Here is a 15,239-nt window from a genome sequence, read left to right as displayed (position 1 = left end):
TGGATGGATGGATGGATGGATGGATGGATGGATGGATGGATGGATGGATGGATGGATGGATGGATGGATGGAAATTTTTCACATCTGTTATAGTGAAAGAAGGTGCTGAGTCACAAAGCAATGCTCCAATTTAATACTGTCTTTGTAGAACAAGAAATCATTCAAAAAGCTTCCTGGATGGGAAGCAAAACATCTTCAAATTTGGAGTCCAGTGGATTGTTTTTTTGTTTTTTTAAACTTTTTTGGAGGTACTACTCTGTCTAATATGACCTTCACTCCTGTGTGTGTGGCCAGGTTTTTGTTACCTTGTGGGGACAGTGTAAGACCAATTTCCAGGGATTATGCTACTTTGTGGGTACTTACAGGGAACTTGTGGGGACCAGTTGACTGATCCAGATGAGGGAAAGTTATCTTCTGGGTTTGGGGGTTAAGGTAAGGGATCAATTGAGTTTTAGTCACATTTTAATTTAAAACTGAATTCTACAAGATAACATGTAATCAGTGCAAAGAAATTAAAATCGGAGTGATGTGAGCACTTTGGTTAGTTATAGATGATACAGGGCTTTTTAGATACTGTATGTGTGTTACAGTAGTTTAGCTCAGAAAATAACCACCACAAGTTTCTATACTGATACCCACCATTTTGTTTAGATATATCGCTTAAATAATAAAGACAATTTTGGCCAAGTTTAATTGGAGACCTCTAAGGGACATCGATTGGTCATCAGGAACACCTAAATTCCTTAAGTAAACCTTGTATGGGAAAAAGATGGTTGAATGGAAGAATATATAAAAGGTGGAATCATTTTGACCATGTGCCTCCGTGTGTCTGTCAGAGAAAAAGAAAAATACACACAAGCAAACTCACAAATTCATCTCTCTAAAATTCACAAAAATTACTTTTATTAAGGGACAAGAAAAAACATACATGATGTATAAAAAATACAAAAATCGCTTTGTCTAGCTTAGCTAAGTAAATGCATAGCAACAGTACATGCAAGTCTAGGCTTAGGTAATCTACTGTGGTTTCCTACTACTTTATCAATTGTAAGCTATAAGATTAAACAGGGAGATGTATAGTTTAGCTGCAGTCTACCGGTCGATACAGTCTACATAATACAGATGCAAAGTGGTGATACAGTATAAGTTTGCACGCAACTCAGCTAATGAGCAAATAAATAGTTGCACAAAAAACGAAAAAAATCCATCTGAAACGGCTTTGAAGTCTCAGCATCACATTCCTAACAAAGAAACACTAACGGCGAAAATAATTCATAGTACAACATTTCTAAGCCAGGATACAAATAAATATGAATTAAATAAATAATGAAACTCGTATTTAAGAGCCGTCAGACCCTCCCGGCCCTTTTATGTACATATCAAACCCACAGCTCCAAACGGTCAACATTATGTGTAGGACATTTCATATTAGTGTTATTTATTTATTTTTTTATCATTTTTTTTTATTTTTAAGAATACCATAAAGATACATACAAATGGCCCGGACAAGCACAAGTGTCCATAGAAAACCTGCATTGATTTGACATTGGGTGAATTTCAATGTGCTTTGGCTTTCGATTGATAAATAAAGTATTATCAGGCTATACATCACAACACATTTGTGGTATATAAGAGGCAATAGCGTTTCAGCTTGTATAAAGACTTTTACCATAAACTGACTAAAAATGACAGAGTTTACTGACAGTGGTATTGCTGAAAGACTATAAACCGTTTTTCTTTTTGTATTTTTCTGTTTGGGTGTGATATTGTTATGCAAAGGCAATAATTCTCCTTTTCCTTTTATCTTTTTTAAACATACAAAAATAAGGTACAACTTCAGAGAAACTAATCCAAAAAAAAACAAAAAAAAACAACAACAAATAAGCAAAAGATTTACAGAGTTTTGTAAGGCCATGCAAACATTTTTTCCGAGACTCATGCATCAGGGTTATTTCAGGTCGTCTGGATGGGCGGGCTTCCCATCCATGCAGAATGCACTGTGTGTCACTGAGGCCACAATAAACATAGCTACTGTCCCTTTTTGTTTTTGTTTCCTTAATACCAATTTGAGATTAACGCTAGCACTTTCTGTAACACACAATTAAGGCTGGTGTACTTGCTGTTGAGACTGTGAATAGGCCTTATTTCAATGGAACCACATTTGGAAAGAGTTTTCTTAACAAAAACACACACACACATACATACATATATATATATAAAATCTCTTATAGGAGGGGGACGTCACTGTGAAAAGACAGGAAAACACAGGGGCTGCTGTACATGCGTGTGCTCCGTCATGTAAAGTGTCAATCGTTCCAAAGCAAACTTCTGAATGATTTAAAACAAGGACCTCTACTTTAAATAAATAAAATAACTCACACCAAAAGGTATACATTATTAAATCATTACATCAGTTAATTTAGTATTTCAACTCAAAAAGGGAAACTCATACATAGATTCATTCTATATTCATATAAAATTATAATAATGAAAATGGCTTAACGCTTCTAGCTATGAAAACCCAAAATTCAGTTTTTCAGAAATGCTCAATGTTAGAGGAGACTGTTAAAATTTTTTTTTTTTTTTATAGAGTCACTTATACTATTTATGATGTGGCAAGCCACAAACTACCTTTGCTAAATTAAATCTGCTGTTTACAGAAATCTGTAACTGAGCATATTAATGGGAAGTTAAATGAGGTAAAACATAAGGAATAATGCGGTCTTAGGACCAAACAAATTAGAAAGTTTAACATTTGTTTATTAAATTCTTTTCTTCAACACCAGAAGCGTCTTAACTGGGCTAAAAGAGGAAATACTGGAATGATCATAATCTATAAAAGATGAATTTGCCTTTTTCAAATTAAGGCAAAAGGTCTGAAGGAAGACGAAAGAGGCACAAAGTCCAATATGGTGGAGGGTCAGTGTTAAGTTTCAGCTGCAGAGGTGTCAAATAACAAAATACAAATACTTCATTACCTTACTTAAGTAGAAATTTTGGCTATCTAGACTTTACTAGAGTAATTATATTGGAGACAACTTTTTACTTCTGCTCCATACAATTTTTTGCAATTAACTCTACTTTTTACATTTAAAAAAATAGCCTTTTTAATTTTGTTTCATTTAAGCTTGTTTTCAACATGTTATGTTGGTATTTAAAAAAAACAAAAAAAACAACATCAAAACAATTTGTTTCATCCGGACAATTCATTTCTTTGTAGTTGGACTTAATGCACGAATTTGTTGTTCAAAATAAATGGCAAAATAAATAGTTTTTCAAGATGATGCAAAGTTAAATTTGACAGTTTTGCCATTAGTTATAAAACTAAGAAGTATGATGAAGTTATCGTCCAGAATTGTAGACAAATGTTCCTTTAATAAGCTCGTGCATTAATCAATCTGTCCTCAACATTCTTTTTTCATGCATTACTTTTACTTTTGTACTTTAAATAGTTTTAAAAAAAAATTACTTTTACAATTTTACTTGAGTAAAAAGCTGAAGTTGACACTAACTTCTAAAAAAAGTGTTTTTAAACAGTAGGATTTATACTTTTACTTGTGTAATAAACATTAATACTTTTGATATCTCTGTTCAGCAGACAGTGCTGATTTGGGTCTTCTGCTGATGGAGTCTTACAGGACATTTATATCATTTCAGGCTTTGCTCTGCTGGAAAACTTAACTTTCCACCTTAAATTGCGATGGCCACACTTTCAGTAAATACAGATATGGCTGTTTTAACACTGAGCTTGACTTTCCAGCCAACATGTCTGACTAAAAACTAGAAATAATAATTAGAGAAAAATGGGAAAGCAAAAGAGCAAACATTGAAAATATCAAAAAAATAAAATCAAGCTGCACTGATGCAAAAGTGTAGCAGAAGAAGTGCATGCTGTATTTTCTGTAAAACTATATTTTAGGTTTTCATTAGCTCTAAACCACAGCCTTTAAAATTTACAGAAACAAAGAACTGAAGAACATTTACCCTTGTGTTTAATGAATCTATTAAAAATATAAGTTTCACTTTTATTATTTATTTGCTAAAATGAATTAACTTTTCCCTAATATTCTACTTCATTGAGATGTGCCTGTATCAGGCATAAATATGTAAGCTTAGAAGATATCCACAGTGAGAATAGGTTCAGATCTTTAACATGTTGAGCCATAAATTTCAAGTAGCACCTTCTTTTTCCTGTAAATAAGCAGATGTATTGCGTTTTGGAAGAAAACCTGTTAAATGTACCAGCAAACTAGAGTTCCAGCATTTCATTTAAAGTAGATCAATAACACCACAGATGATGGTCCGTCATCAGCATGGTTAAAAGACACTGAATCCAAAAAAAACCCAAAAAATATACAGATAGAACATAGAAGTCCATAAATTACAGTTCAACCATAATAATAAACAATCCTCCAACGTTTTCCTGGAGAGGACAAAAGATGTTTGTAGCTGCTTTTTAATTGAAGGCAATCTGAGGCGACTTCTTTTTGTAAGTGCTCAAAAAAAAACAAAAAAACAAAAAACAAAAAAAAAAACAAAACAAAAAGAAATCCATCCCGAGATTTTTTTCAGAGCATTGCCAAATGGTAGGGGGTGCTTCACCAGCCTTCCCCCAACACCTCCCCACTGCTGGTTAGAGGTGCTGTCACACATAGCTTAGCAGGCTCAGTATTTTCCTCACCCGTAGGCGTTTTCTTTGCTTCCTCCTCCACATGGGATTTCTCCACCCCCACTTGACCCTCCTCTACCTCGACCTCCTCCTCCTCGTCTTCCTCCTCGTCCTCCTCCTCTTCCTCCTCCTCCTGTTGGTGCTGCTGCTGTCGCTGTTTCTTGCGGCAGCAGGGTTTGAACAAATGGGGGTCGATGAGCACCTCCCCAAAGCGGCCCTTGTAGATTATACCACAGCACACTTTTTGCCTGCAACAGACCGGGACACGTAGGGCCCAATCAGATTCTTTGAAGGAAACCAGCGCTGTTAATAATCTGTGTGTGTGTGTGTGTGTGAACATGCTGCAGTTAAAAATGTTACTGTGATAATCAGCTCCAATCTGTGTTTCTGTCAACTCCTACATTTATATAAGCAGCTTCAATGTCGAGTCCTTTTTGGTTTTTTACTAGAAACTTACATTTAGAAAAGTCCATCTACAGTTTTTTTGGGGGTTTTTTTTCCCCCATACTTTCAACCAAATTGTATATGACTAATTCTGAATCTACATTTAAAATTAATAGTTGAAACATGCACAAAATAGTTTAACCATCTCATCTATTAATTGGTTACTATATTAAGACAAAATAATATTTAGTTTTTTAAGTTAGAATTACAAAAATGTTGTATATTATTCAACAGATTTTGAAATTAGAAAAAGATAACCTGAAAAAAAAATTAATTAGTGAGTTTATGTGAGAAAAAAGGATCCTAAGTAACAACTACTTGTAATGACTGGTGAAGTGTTCTCTCCTTTGTATAAACGTTTTAATTAAACTATTTGATGTCATGCCATTCTACCTCGATTGGATTTAGCTTTAGAGTCTGATTAGACTTTTTTTTTCCTGCTGCATCTCCTTAGTTTTTGTGAGCTTCAGCACACAAACTGGTGTCTGGATATCTTCCTGCAAGATGCTTTGCAGAGAGCAGAATCTGTAGTTCCAGTGACATGGAATCAATGACAGCAAATCTTCTGGGTCGTTAAGCAGCAAAGCAGTGCCTGACACTAACATGTTTGACTGCAGCAGGGATCATATTCTTCTTCTGAAATGCTCTGTACACTTGATGCTGCAGGTAATAAGCTTCAAAATAAGAGCGTTTGTCTCATGAGTCTAGAGAATATTTTTCAAAAGGATATGAGTTTAGATATTTGAGATAATTGTGAATGTGTTCTTTGACAGCATTTTTTCACCATTTGTTAATTTATAGATACTTATCTGACTTTAAACCAGACCTTCAGTCCTGTAGATTTTGCTCTGAGTTCTTTTGTCACCTCCTGAATGAAGTGTCAACGCACTCTGGGAATAACTTTGGTTAGCCAGCCACTCCTTGGAGAGTTGGACACGGTTCCTTTTTTTGAACCTTGTTGAAAATCGCTCTCGGTGAATCTAAAACTACTCTGTAAGTGTTTTTAGATATGTGGCTTGTCATTTTTTACCCCCATATGTTCATTAATTTTAATTTTAAGTATTTAATGAGTTGTTTAAACCTACTTCATGTCTTCCGTTAGGTTCTGTTTAATTATTAATTGAAGGATCTGGCAATACTCGGGCCTAATTGAATCCAGTTTCACCTCATTTTATCTCTACAGCCCGGACTCATAAAAACAGGCCATTTTAAAGCACTTTATCGAGTCAGTTCAATCAAACCAGCCAGACACATTGATGAAAGGTTTTAACATAGGTTTACATTTAGAGCCAGGTTGCATTGGATAGTTTTCTTTTCTACGGTTACCTTTATCTGATATTAAATTTTGTTTTCTACTTTTGAGTAGATTTAATAATCCAAAAAGAAAGATAGGATATCTGTGACAAGTAGAGTTCTTTCTTGTGGCTCTATGAATAAATACGCTCCAAAATTTTAAAGGTATAGTGGAGGAAGGTCTTTTTCTGGATGGACCATCAAAATAAGTGGCCCTCCTTATGTCAATTGTAGCATCAGACCTACCTCTTCCAGTAAGTGAGATCCAAAAAGGAGAAGACTGGGGAGCGGCCGGACCCCCGGCTCAGCTCGGTGTCGGATCCATCATCTGACAGGTTGCTGTAACTGGGAGACTGAGCTGGAGAGGCACTGGACGTTGTGCTGTGGGCGTCTGAATCTGATGATCGGAACAAAGAACAGGAGCTTCTTAGATCTGACAAACTGTTTGTCCACTCTGGTTATCATGTCCTGGTGTCAGCGTTTGGTCAAACTTACTGTGTCTTTTAAGCTCCTTCTGCAGCCTGCTGATCTGGCTTGGTCGAGCTTTCTTTGAGATGGTTTTGATTTTCTTTGGCCTGGATGTTATCTTTAGGCTGGGACCCCCTCTGGCATCAACAACCTGTGCACAAGAAATCATTTTTTGTTTTTTTATTAATCCAAAGTCTCTACTATCAATTATCTGAAACCCATACTAAAGTTATTTACAACCATCTCCAATGGCTTTTTGTTTGAAGAATTACTCTGTTTCCAATTTCCTTGCTTCTGCATAGAAAAGCTCCCCCCACAGCATGTTGCTGCCACCTCCATTTATCTGTAGAGGAATGATGCAAACTAATAGTTTCCTGTCTTATATATTTTACATAAAGGTTTAACATGTAACCTGATGTGTTGAGCGTAAAGATAACAGTTGTTTTGCTGTTCCCCCCAGAATTACCATCAGCTTTGAAGCTGCTTCTTCTCTGATTAAGGCTTTCTTCATTACAGCTCCCAATTAAAACGGACATTTCTTGGTAGATTTTAAATTTGAAAACAATTGATGAAACAGCTCTCTTAGAGATGCTCAAAGTTTGGAATGTTCTTATATAAGATATCCTGCTTTGAACTTCTCAACACCGTTCGCCTACTATTGTTCTTTAATAAACTTTAGAGATATTACCATGTTTAAAAAAAAAACATAATTAAAAATGTTGAATCTTTGCCTCTACCGGTGTGTGTTGGTTGATCCATTAAAACGTAAAAACCTCCTCATACTTAAGTCTGGAACTATAATGTCAGATCCCCCAGAGTCCCCAGGACTCACATGGTTCCAGTTTTTCTTGGTTCCCACTGGTAGCTTTTTCCACCGTTTCACAAGGAGGACGCAGGCGTTACAGATTTCTCCAGATCTGGTTTCACTCAAGCTGCAAAAACAGTTTGTTTTTTTCAACTTGGGTTGCAATTCCACACACACACACACAAAAAAACAACAACAACAACAACAACAAAACAATAAAGATGCAGCAAGTCCTCACAAAAGAGGCCGTGTTCAGGTGTGCTTCTCTTACCCAAAGCAGCTCCTGAAGTCCTTCTCATATCGTTTGCTGTCTGTGAAACGGGAGCTGGAGGACTTGGCCCGGCAGATGCAGCAGCCTTCCAAACTCCGGTACATTTTGGGCTTATGAAAGCCAAACATCTGCATACACACACAGATATTTCAATATTAACAGCTCATCATCACTGTGCATTTTATATAGACTGCAATGTTGCACAGCTAGAACTTAAATAATAACATTTAAAAAAATTCAGGATTATCATAATTCATTAAAAATGTATTTAATAATAAACATAATAAATAGTTAGAGATATTAGTGAAGCATCACTCTGCTGTGACCCACATGGTGGAAGTAGGTCAACAGTCAGACAGCGTGTCAGACAGATAATGTCACCATGCTGCGCTCACTGGATTCACGCAACGTTTTAGAAACTCCTGGCACGCACCAGGCTGCACATCATGCAATGTTACGCTTCCATATCACCGGGATATTTAATAACTGTTTTTTGTTTTTTTGGCCGGAGAAGAAAAACATGCTGGATGAAAGCGTGTCTGCAGCAGGAGACTGGAACACCTATAAGCGCGCAACATGCAAAAGTGTGCGCTGATTTATGTTGCTAGGCAAAATGTAATCTCCCATTACACATGTGGACCAACTGCGGCAAAACTGGGAGCCGCGCCTCCCAGACTGGATTTTCTTTTTTTTTTTTCTGCCATCATTCCTTGGGGTCCTCTGACAGTGCGTTGCCACACGGAGAGCTGCAGAGATGAGAAAAATTCAAAGACCTTTCACTCTGCTGCTGATTTAACACACCAGCAGATGTTGATAATTGGTTATTTTTTTAACGTTTTGCGCTGGATGCTAAATCTTGTTAAATTAAATGATACCAAGCCGAAAACGTAAAAAAAATATTTGCAAAGCATTACCTAATGGGGTATCCTGGGCAATTATATTCCCAACATCGTTTTGAGGTTTTAATTCAAATGCAACAATTGCAAAAACATTTTATTGATCCCAAAGGGAAATTAAATGTTTATTTAACTGATTTTCATTTTATTTTTATTTTTTAACAAGATGTTGTATATGTCAATATTTTTAGGCAGGAAAGATCTTCTGTAGTGGTCTGTCTTGCAGCGGATTGTGAGAAGCCTCTGACTGAAGAGACAATGTTCGCCCAAATCCCTGAATCACTATATACTGTAGAGCCGGGGACTATATAGTGGGCTTTATAGTGCACTAAGTTAACAGACCACCACCTTTTGCTCCCTGTTGGTCATGTGACTCAGGCTACCCTGCCTGTGCCATCTTTTCCTCTCTCGTTCTCTAAACAAATACCATGGTGTTTTGCGAGGAGAGCTTTTGCAAGCCATTCTGGGATATATCTGCTCATCTAGTGACCATGGATGATCACTACTTTTGAAGGTGTATTGTGGGAAATGTTGAGTCCACTGTTTTTTCCTCCACAACATATTCAATTCGGTTTAGTTTATTTATATAGTGCCAATTCACAACACGTCATCTATTCGAACACTCCTATAAAATGACATCTCTCGGAACATCCGGACACAGCCTTAGCCATCGTTTGACATCCTTTGGAATCAGGTTAGTCACGGTTTGTCTGTAGTGTTCTTAATTTTGTGAAGAATTTGTATAAACTATTCCAATAATTAATTTCAAATCAGCAGTTTATTCAATTAATTAATTGCAAACTTACGTGTTTGTAAGTGCTGCTAGTTCTATGATACATTTTACATTTTCTAAAGAAAGGCAATTAAAAGAGTAAGCCGGCTCCTCCTTATGCATTAGGAGATATGTCATATAGTTTTTGTATCAACTCAAAGTATTTTGATCATCTGTAAACTGATTGAAGATCAGTGAACTATTACTATAATGACTGCTTATAAATGTCTTTACTAATTTGACTTAGAGAATTTTTGTTGTCATTTTGCATATGCAGAGTGTATACAAAACTACTTGTACAGCTTTCAGAACATTTCCATTCCTTAAAGTGCAGCAGTGATCAAATATAATCAGTGTGGGAGAAAAAAAAACCTGGTGCAAAAACCGCATTGATATGGAAGTTCAAAGCATTAAATATGCATGGTGCCAATACCCAGAATTTGAGGCACATGAATTGTATAGTTTCTAAGGAAGGGTAATTTTGTTTCAAAATGCAAATAAAATATAGACAGGTAAAATAAAGTTCAGGACAGCAAAACCAAATCTGGGGAATATAACTGAATGAGAAAAAATGGAATCCTTTATTATGACACGCCATTTGTTTTAATAATATTAATTAATTATTTTAGTATAATATAATGATTTTCTTTACAACAGCAGGCTATTCTTTGCAGCAGTCTACAGGTAGATGTTTTTCCCCTTTCCGTGGGCCGTCTTTAACCACACACGATCTCTGCAGCAAAATACAGTACGTGACGTAAGTCAACATGGCAACACAATTCAAAGGCGGAGGCAATGTGGAGAAGGGGGTGTGATGCGATTTTCAGCAAAAGCTTAAATGTTAACAAATTAATTACAACAAACCCCGCTGAAAGTTATCGCCCGTGCTTTAATAACACCTTAATGTTTCATAAACTGAGAGACTCGCTCATTTTATACCAAAGGAGAAGCATACGTCGCTGAAAAAAATTCACCGCCCACTCTACAGCGAGGAAGCATGGCATGCCACACGACCTGCTTCTTGCGCACCCATTTTATGATGACCGTCCTCCACTCGACGATGCCCGACTTCCCCTCCTCACTTCAACTTCTTGCGAGCTAAAAAACTGAGAATAACACCTCTTCGAAATAAATTATCCCACTTTGAGCCGGAATAAAGGGCATTTTTTCGTTAAAAACGTGTAATTTGATCTTAACTCTTTGTTATTCCACAGCCGCGTCACAGCAACTGTCCTCGTCCAACTAAACATGTGCGCAAAGTTCAAAGCTTCTATCTTCTTATAGTCGGTTTCTATTCATGTTTCTCGCTCTAAACAGTTTTTTGAGGGAGTTTGAGCTCCACGGTGCGTTCACGGACAGTTTGTGTTTAACAGGAGGCGTTTTGTTGACAGTGGCGCCGCGTGTTGAGACGCATCTCTACTCCGGGTGGGCGTGAAGGATTCAACTTGGCATCAATGTAAAGCTCAACAAAATACGCTCAAATTCAACAAACTGCCCTACAGTGCTGTTTTGAAAAATCCGAACTATAAAATGATGCAAAATTCAACTTTAAATAAATTACATTAGTGGTTAAATTAGTGATTCCCTCACGCAGCCGAACGCACCAACAACAACAGCCACAATCTTGCTTCTTATGTCTGCATCTGATATAAAGCTTTCCCTCTTCTCCATCCTTTTTCCACTTTCACTTGAGTCATCAATAAAATTACCTACAAAACATCAATTGCTCGGAGACAACTCCAAGCTTATCTTTTATTTCACATCTCTAAGCGCAACAAATACTTAACAAACCAGGCAATTAAACACAGCAAAACAAACATAAACCGTTCGCAGACGTTACCTTGATGAAAGTTTGGTTAAGCTGACGCAAAGCAGATATCCTTAAAGAGCGTATTAGGAAAACCAACCCGCATCAGTAAAGCGGCTCTTGTTGATGTCTGAGCTTTGAGGACGGGACTGGAGAGTTGTGAAGCCACTGCGCATGCGTCACATCCACACCTCCATTTCAGAGTAGTGCGCAGGGCCCCCTCATTTTTTTTTCTTTTTCTTCAATCAAACTATTTACATAAGCGACGTGTGACGTAGGCGTGCGTCTGAGCTCGACTGGCCTTATAAGGATGGGAATATTAAGCGGGAACAGGGGGCTCGGCCCTGGTTGCTATGGCACATTGGAGAATGTAAGCAAAGGGGCGGGGCTTGTTGTTTTACTACAGAGCGCCAGATGGCTTGTCTAGGGGGCCTGCAGTTTTTTTTTTTAGGAGGCTCGGCGTCTAGCGACGTGATGGGCTTTGTTGATTTAAAATTCGCTCGAAAACAACGAGATTAGTGTTGAATTAAAAGCTGGGTGAAATCTCTGACTCACTGTCTATTTTAGATCAAACATATTCCTGTGCAAAAAAGGAAAAAAAAAAAAAGAACAATCAAATATAAGCAATTATCCATGTAAACAGCTCTTTTTTTCATGATGCAATTAGAGTAATTTAATAAATTGGCATAACCACAAATATAAAAACCCCTGAGGTATCTGTCCTCTTTTTTATGTAGGTGCACTCATAAACCGTATTGTATTTTATTCGGTTCCATGTTGCAAAGAATGTATGAGTTATAAAAACTGTCTAAACAAAAATCTGTTTTGTGCGAGCCTGATTGAAACTGAAATATAATCTGAGCAACATGTCAATTGTAGTTTTATTTTAACAGTATTGTGATGGATTTTAAACAGCAGACAGATCAGGGATGAAGATGCACAAAAAAGTTTAAAGCTGGGCTTAAATATGAATCACAAGATCAAATGAAAACAAAGCAGCAGCGATAAGGCCGCTAGTAACTCTGGAGGAGCTGCAGAGATTGTTATATTTGAGAACATTTCACCTTGATGAGCAATTCTCATCTGACCCATAATTCTTTCCCTCCACTTTACAAAGATGTGTTGTTTTTTGGTTGTATACCATAAAAAATATCCCAATAAGAAACATCATCGTTGTGGTAAATATGTTAAATATAAGATTATATTACAAGACACTTTATAAAATAGATTAGAAATATTGCAAAAACTGAAATAAAAAAAGTAATAATCTGAACAGCTGTTTAGTATTTTAAGTTTATGGCCAAAAAAAAACCTCCACAACTTTGCATTAGTCAGGTTTTGCCGTTGATGCTGTGTTACTATTAAGCCACTTGCTGCAGTTTGAAAATGTATTGAATAATTTGGAAGGGCTCTCTAACAATGCACAGAGTCCTGCTGCTGCAGCTGCTCCAAAGCAGATGCAATGCAAGAGAAGGACACCCCAGATACCTTTTGTGATCCTTTTTATTCTTAGTATCATCTTCTATAACACACTACAACTGCATTGGTTGCAGATTATCACGGTTCCCACATGACAGCCTTTAAAAATGTTTTTTTCTTTAAGATGATGACGGGGAATGATATTTGTTAATGTTTCCTCGGATATCATCCTCATTGTAGTTGTAAAATACAGATAAGGGGATTTTTTTGTAATTTTAATATCAAATATTTGGAGTAGAATAAACAGTTAAACATGTAGCCAGTTTGTCATAAGTAGTAGTTCAGTATCTATTAATCATCCATAAGTTACTGCAGAAAAATCTCCTCAACTTTCTCTCAGTTTCTTAACTGATCTAAACTTAAGCAATGCATCAAAATGCTTGAAAGCTTCATCACCACTTGGGGACTTTTATAAAAAATGTTTTTGACTTTACGATGCCAAACGTTTGTCTTTTTCTCAGACCACACACTTATATCTTATATTTGCAATATAACATACATGTTTCTGGACACATCCTCATTAAGAAAATTGAATTAACCAACAGAGTCTTGGAGTTGAACCAGAGTTTGTATAGCTTAAAAATTTTGAGCAAGCAATTCTTTTACCTGAACAATTTATTTAATAACAGGTTTCCTTATCAAATTCATTAGCTATATATTAGTTTATATTGATTTGAAGAAAAAGAACTATATAACAGAGGTGATACAAAATATATGATATAATGTTATATAATAATTTCAGTTAAATCAAATTGAAATTGATTTACTTGATCATAAAAAGGTGGACCCAGGAGGACGTATTGCTGTTATGTACTATAAATACTGTACCTTTTTTCTCATTGGGTTATATTAAACGCTGCCTGTGGGGTGTGGAGGACTGTAGGATGTTTGTTTACAGTTACTGAATTTGCTGGAGTGCTGGATTCTTGCTTTTCTGTGTTTAAGCCCCTTTATCTGTTTTTATGAATGCTTCTAACCTGCCTGACCATACTACTGAACAAATATTTATGGTCTTGTAAGATAGATCAGAATAATAAAAAATAAAAATAAACAAACAAAAATGAATATACACAAACCCAAATCTCTTACAAAACTGAAAAAAAATCATGAGATTGTGGTTTTAACATATAATATATTATTTAAGTTTAAATTAAGTAAAATATTTTTGTTTAAGTGGATACAATAAATGAATAGAACCTCTAAATTATTAAAATATTTGTTTTATACTTAAAAAAAGACTTGTTTTTTTGTTTGTTTTTGCACCTAATTCTGCAACATTCAAACTGGGACTGTATGTAGTGTGTTTCTTCTAAATAATAACTAAATGTCATTGATCTCACATTGGAGAAATTTACCTCTGCATTTAACCCATCCCCTTTAGGAGCAGTGGGCTGCCGTTGTGCAGCCCACAGGGAGCAGTCAGTGTCTTTGCTCAGGGACCCAGAGTGGCAGTCTGTGGGAGTGGGGCTCAAATTCAGAACCTCGGGATTCCAAGCTCTATGCCCTAACCACTAGGTTAGGTTGAAAATAAATGATTGATCACACTCTGATGTATTTGAACTTTAAAGTAACAACAAACTGGGAATAGCAGGTTGTAGAAGGTAAAGTTCCAGATTGGTCAAGGAAGTTTCCATCAAAAACAAATTAATGATCAGTATGTTTTTTTTTTTTTTTGTATACCTGAAACAGAATAAAAAATAAAATAACATTAAATACATTATAATCTCTTTTCTTAGGTAAAAGTATTGACCCCTAACAGGGTTGTTTTTTTCTTTTTCCTTACAATTACAAGTTTCAGTTCAAATGGAGTAACATCTGATATTTGCAGCTCTATTGTCGATAAAAACCAACAAGATAACCTGAGTAGAAATCCTGAAATTATTATTTAATTCATCAAGGAACAAGGGATATCAAAAACTGTTCTTATGTGAAAAGGCTATTGTGCCTTAAACCTAAGCACTGGTTTTGTCTCCCTTTTTGAAGCAACAGCTGCCATCAGTTTTGTAGTAATATGTCGTCTACATCCCTCCAGAAGAATTAAGACCTGCTCTCCTTCATAGAAATATAAATAAATATATTCAGTCATTAAAGGTCAGTCAAGAAAGGCGCTGTTAAATAAAATGTATTATTATTATTAAACCAAATAATCTAAATTTGATTTAAAACTTTTTTTTTTAGGAACTCAGAGCTGGACTTGGGGGTATGACAAAGGGGCATAATCGGCAAAATAATAAAAGCGTGTTTGAGCTGAAGGTTGCGAACTAATGGAAAGACATGTTTATTCAGAATATTCTCATACTTACATCCAGCAACAGGCCAAACAGCTGTCTCGTTA

The 15,239-nt window shown here is 36.1% G+C and overlaps 1 protein-coding gene across 2 annotated transcripts; it reads right to left on the bottom strand.

Moving 5' to 3' along the window:
* Nucleotides 1-3,194: 3,194 nt before the first annotated feature.
* On the bottom strand, nt 3,195-11,601 carry LOC107103542 (protein FAM60A-like). 2 transcript variants are annotated; one of them, XM_015403288.1, is made up of 6 exons: nt 11,459-11,601; nt 7,951-8,078; nt 7,707-7,806; nt 6,902-7,025; nt 6,653-6,803; nt 3,195-4,917 (listed from the first exon to the last, which is right to left on the bottom strand). In XM_015403288.1, exons 2-6 carry the CDS (start codon nt 8,076-8,078, stop codon nt 4,599-4,601), a joined length of 822 nt encoding a protein of 273 aa, XP_015258774.1. In that variant the 5' UTR covers nt 11,459-11,601; the 3' UTR covers nt 3,195-4,598. The 2 variants fall into 2 exon arrangements, with proteins under 2 accessions (XP_015258774.1, XP_015258766.1); XM_015403280.1 differs by lacking the exon at nt 11,459-11,601 and having other exon boundaries at nt 7,951-8,084.
* Nucleotides 11,602-15,239: the final 3,638 nt, after the last annotated feature.

This window comes from Cyprinodon variegatus, unplaced genomic scaffold (assembly GCF_000732505.1).
Source record: "Cyprinodon variegatus isolate N-32 unplaced genomic scaffold, C_variegatus-1.0 Scaffold35, whole genome shotgun sequence".
In the NCBI taxonomy this organism is placed as follows: domain Eukaryota; kingdom Metazoa; phylum Chordata; class Actinopteri; order Cyprinodontiformes; family Cyprinodontidae; genus Cyprinodon; species Cyprinodon variegatus.
The sequence above is the reverse complement of the archived record's forward strand: the minus strand, read 5'-3'. Positions and strand labels throughout refer to the sequence as shown.

What these genes read in the sequence shown, in the direction of transcription:
- LOC107103542 (XM_015403280.1), bottom strand. Translation starts at nt 8,084, where the DNA reads ATGCAGATGTTTGGCTTTCATAAGCCCAAAATGTACCGGAGTTTGGAA. An exon ending in GACTTCAGGAGCTGCTTTGG is followed by an intron (nt 7,807 to 7,950) that starts GTAAGAGAAGCA and finishes CTGTTTTTGCAG; the next exon opens with CTTGAGTGAAACCAGATCTG. An exon ending in CCAAGAAAAACTGGAACCAT is followed by an intron (nt 7,026 to 7,706) that starts GTGAGTCCTGGG and finishes TCTTGTGCACAG; the next exon opens with GTTGTTGATGCCAGAGGGGG.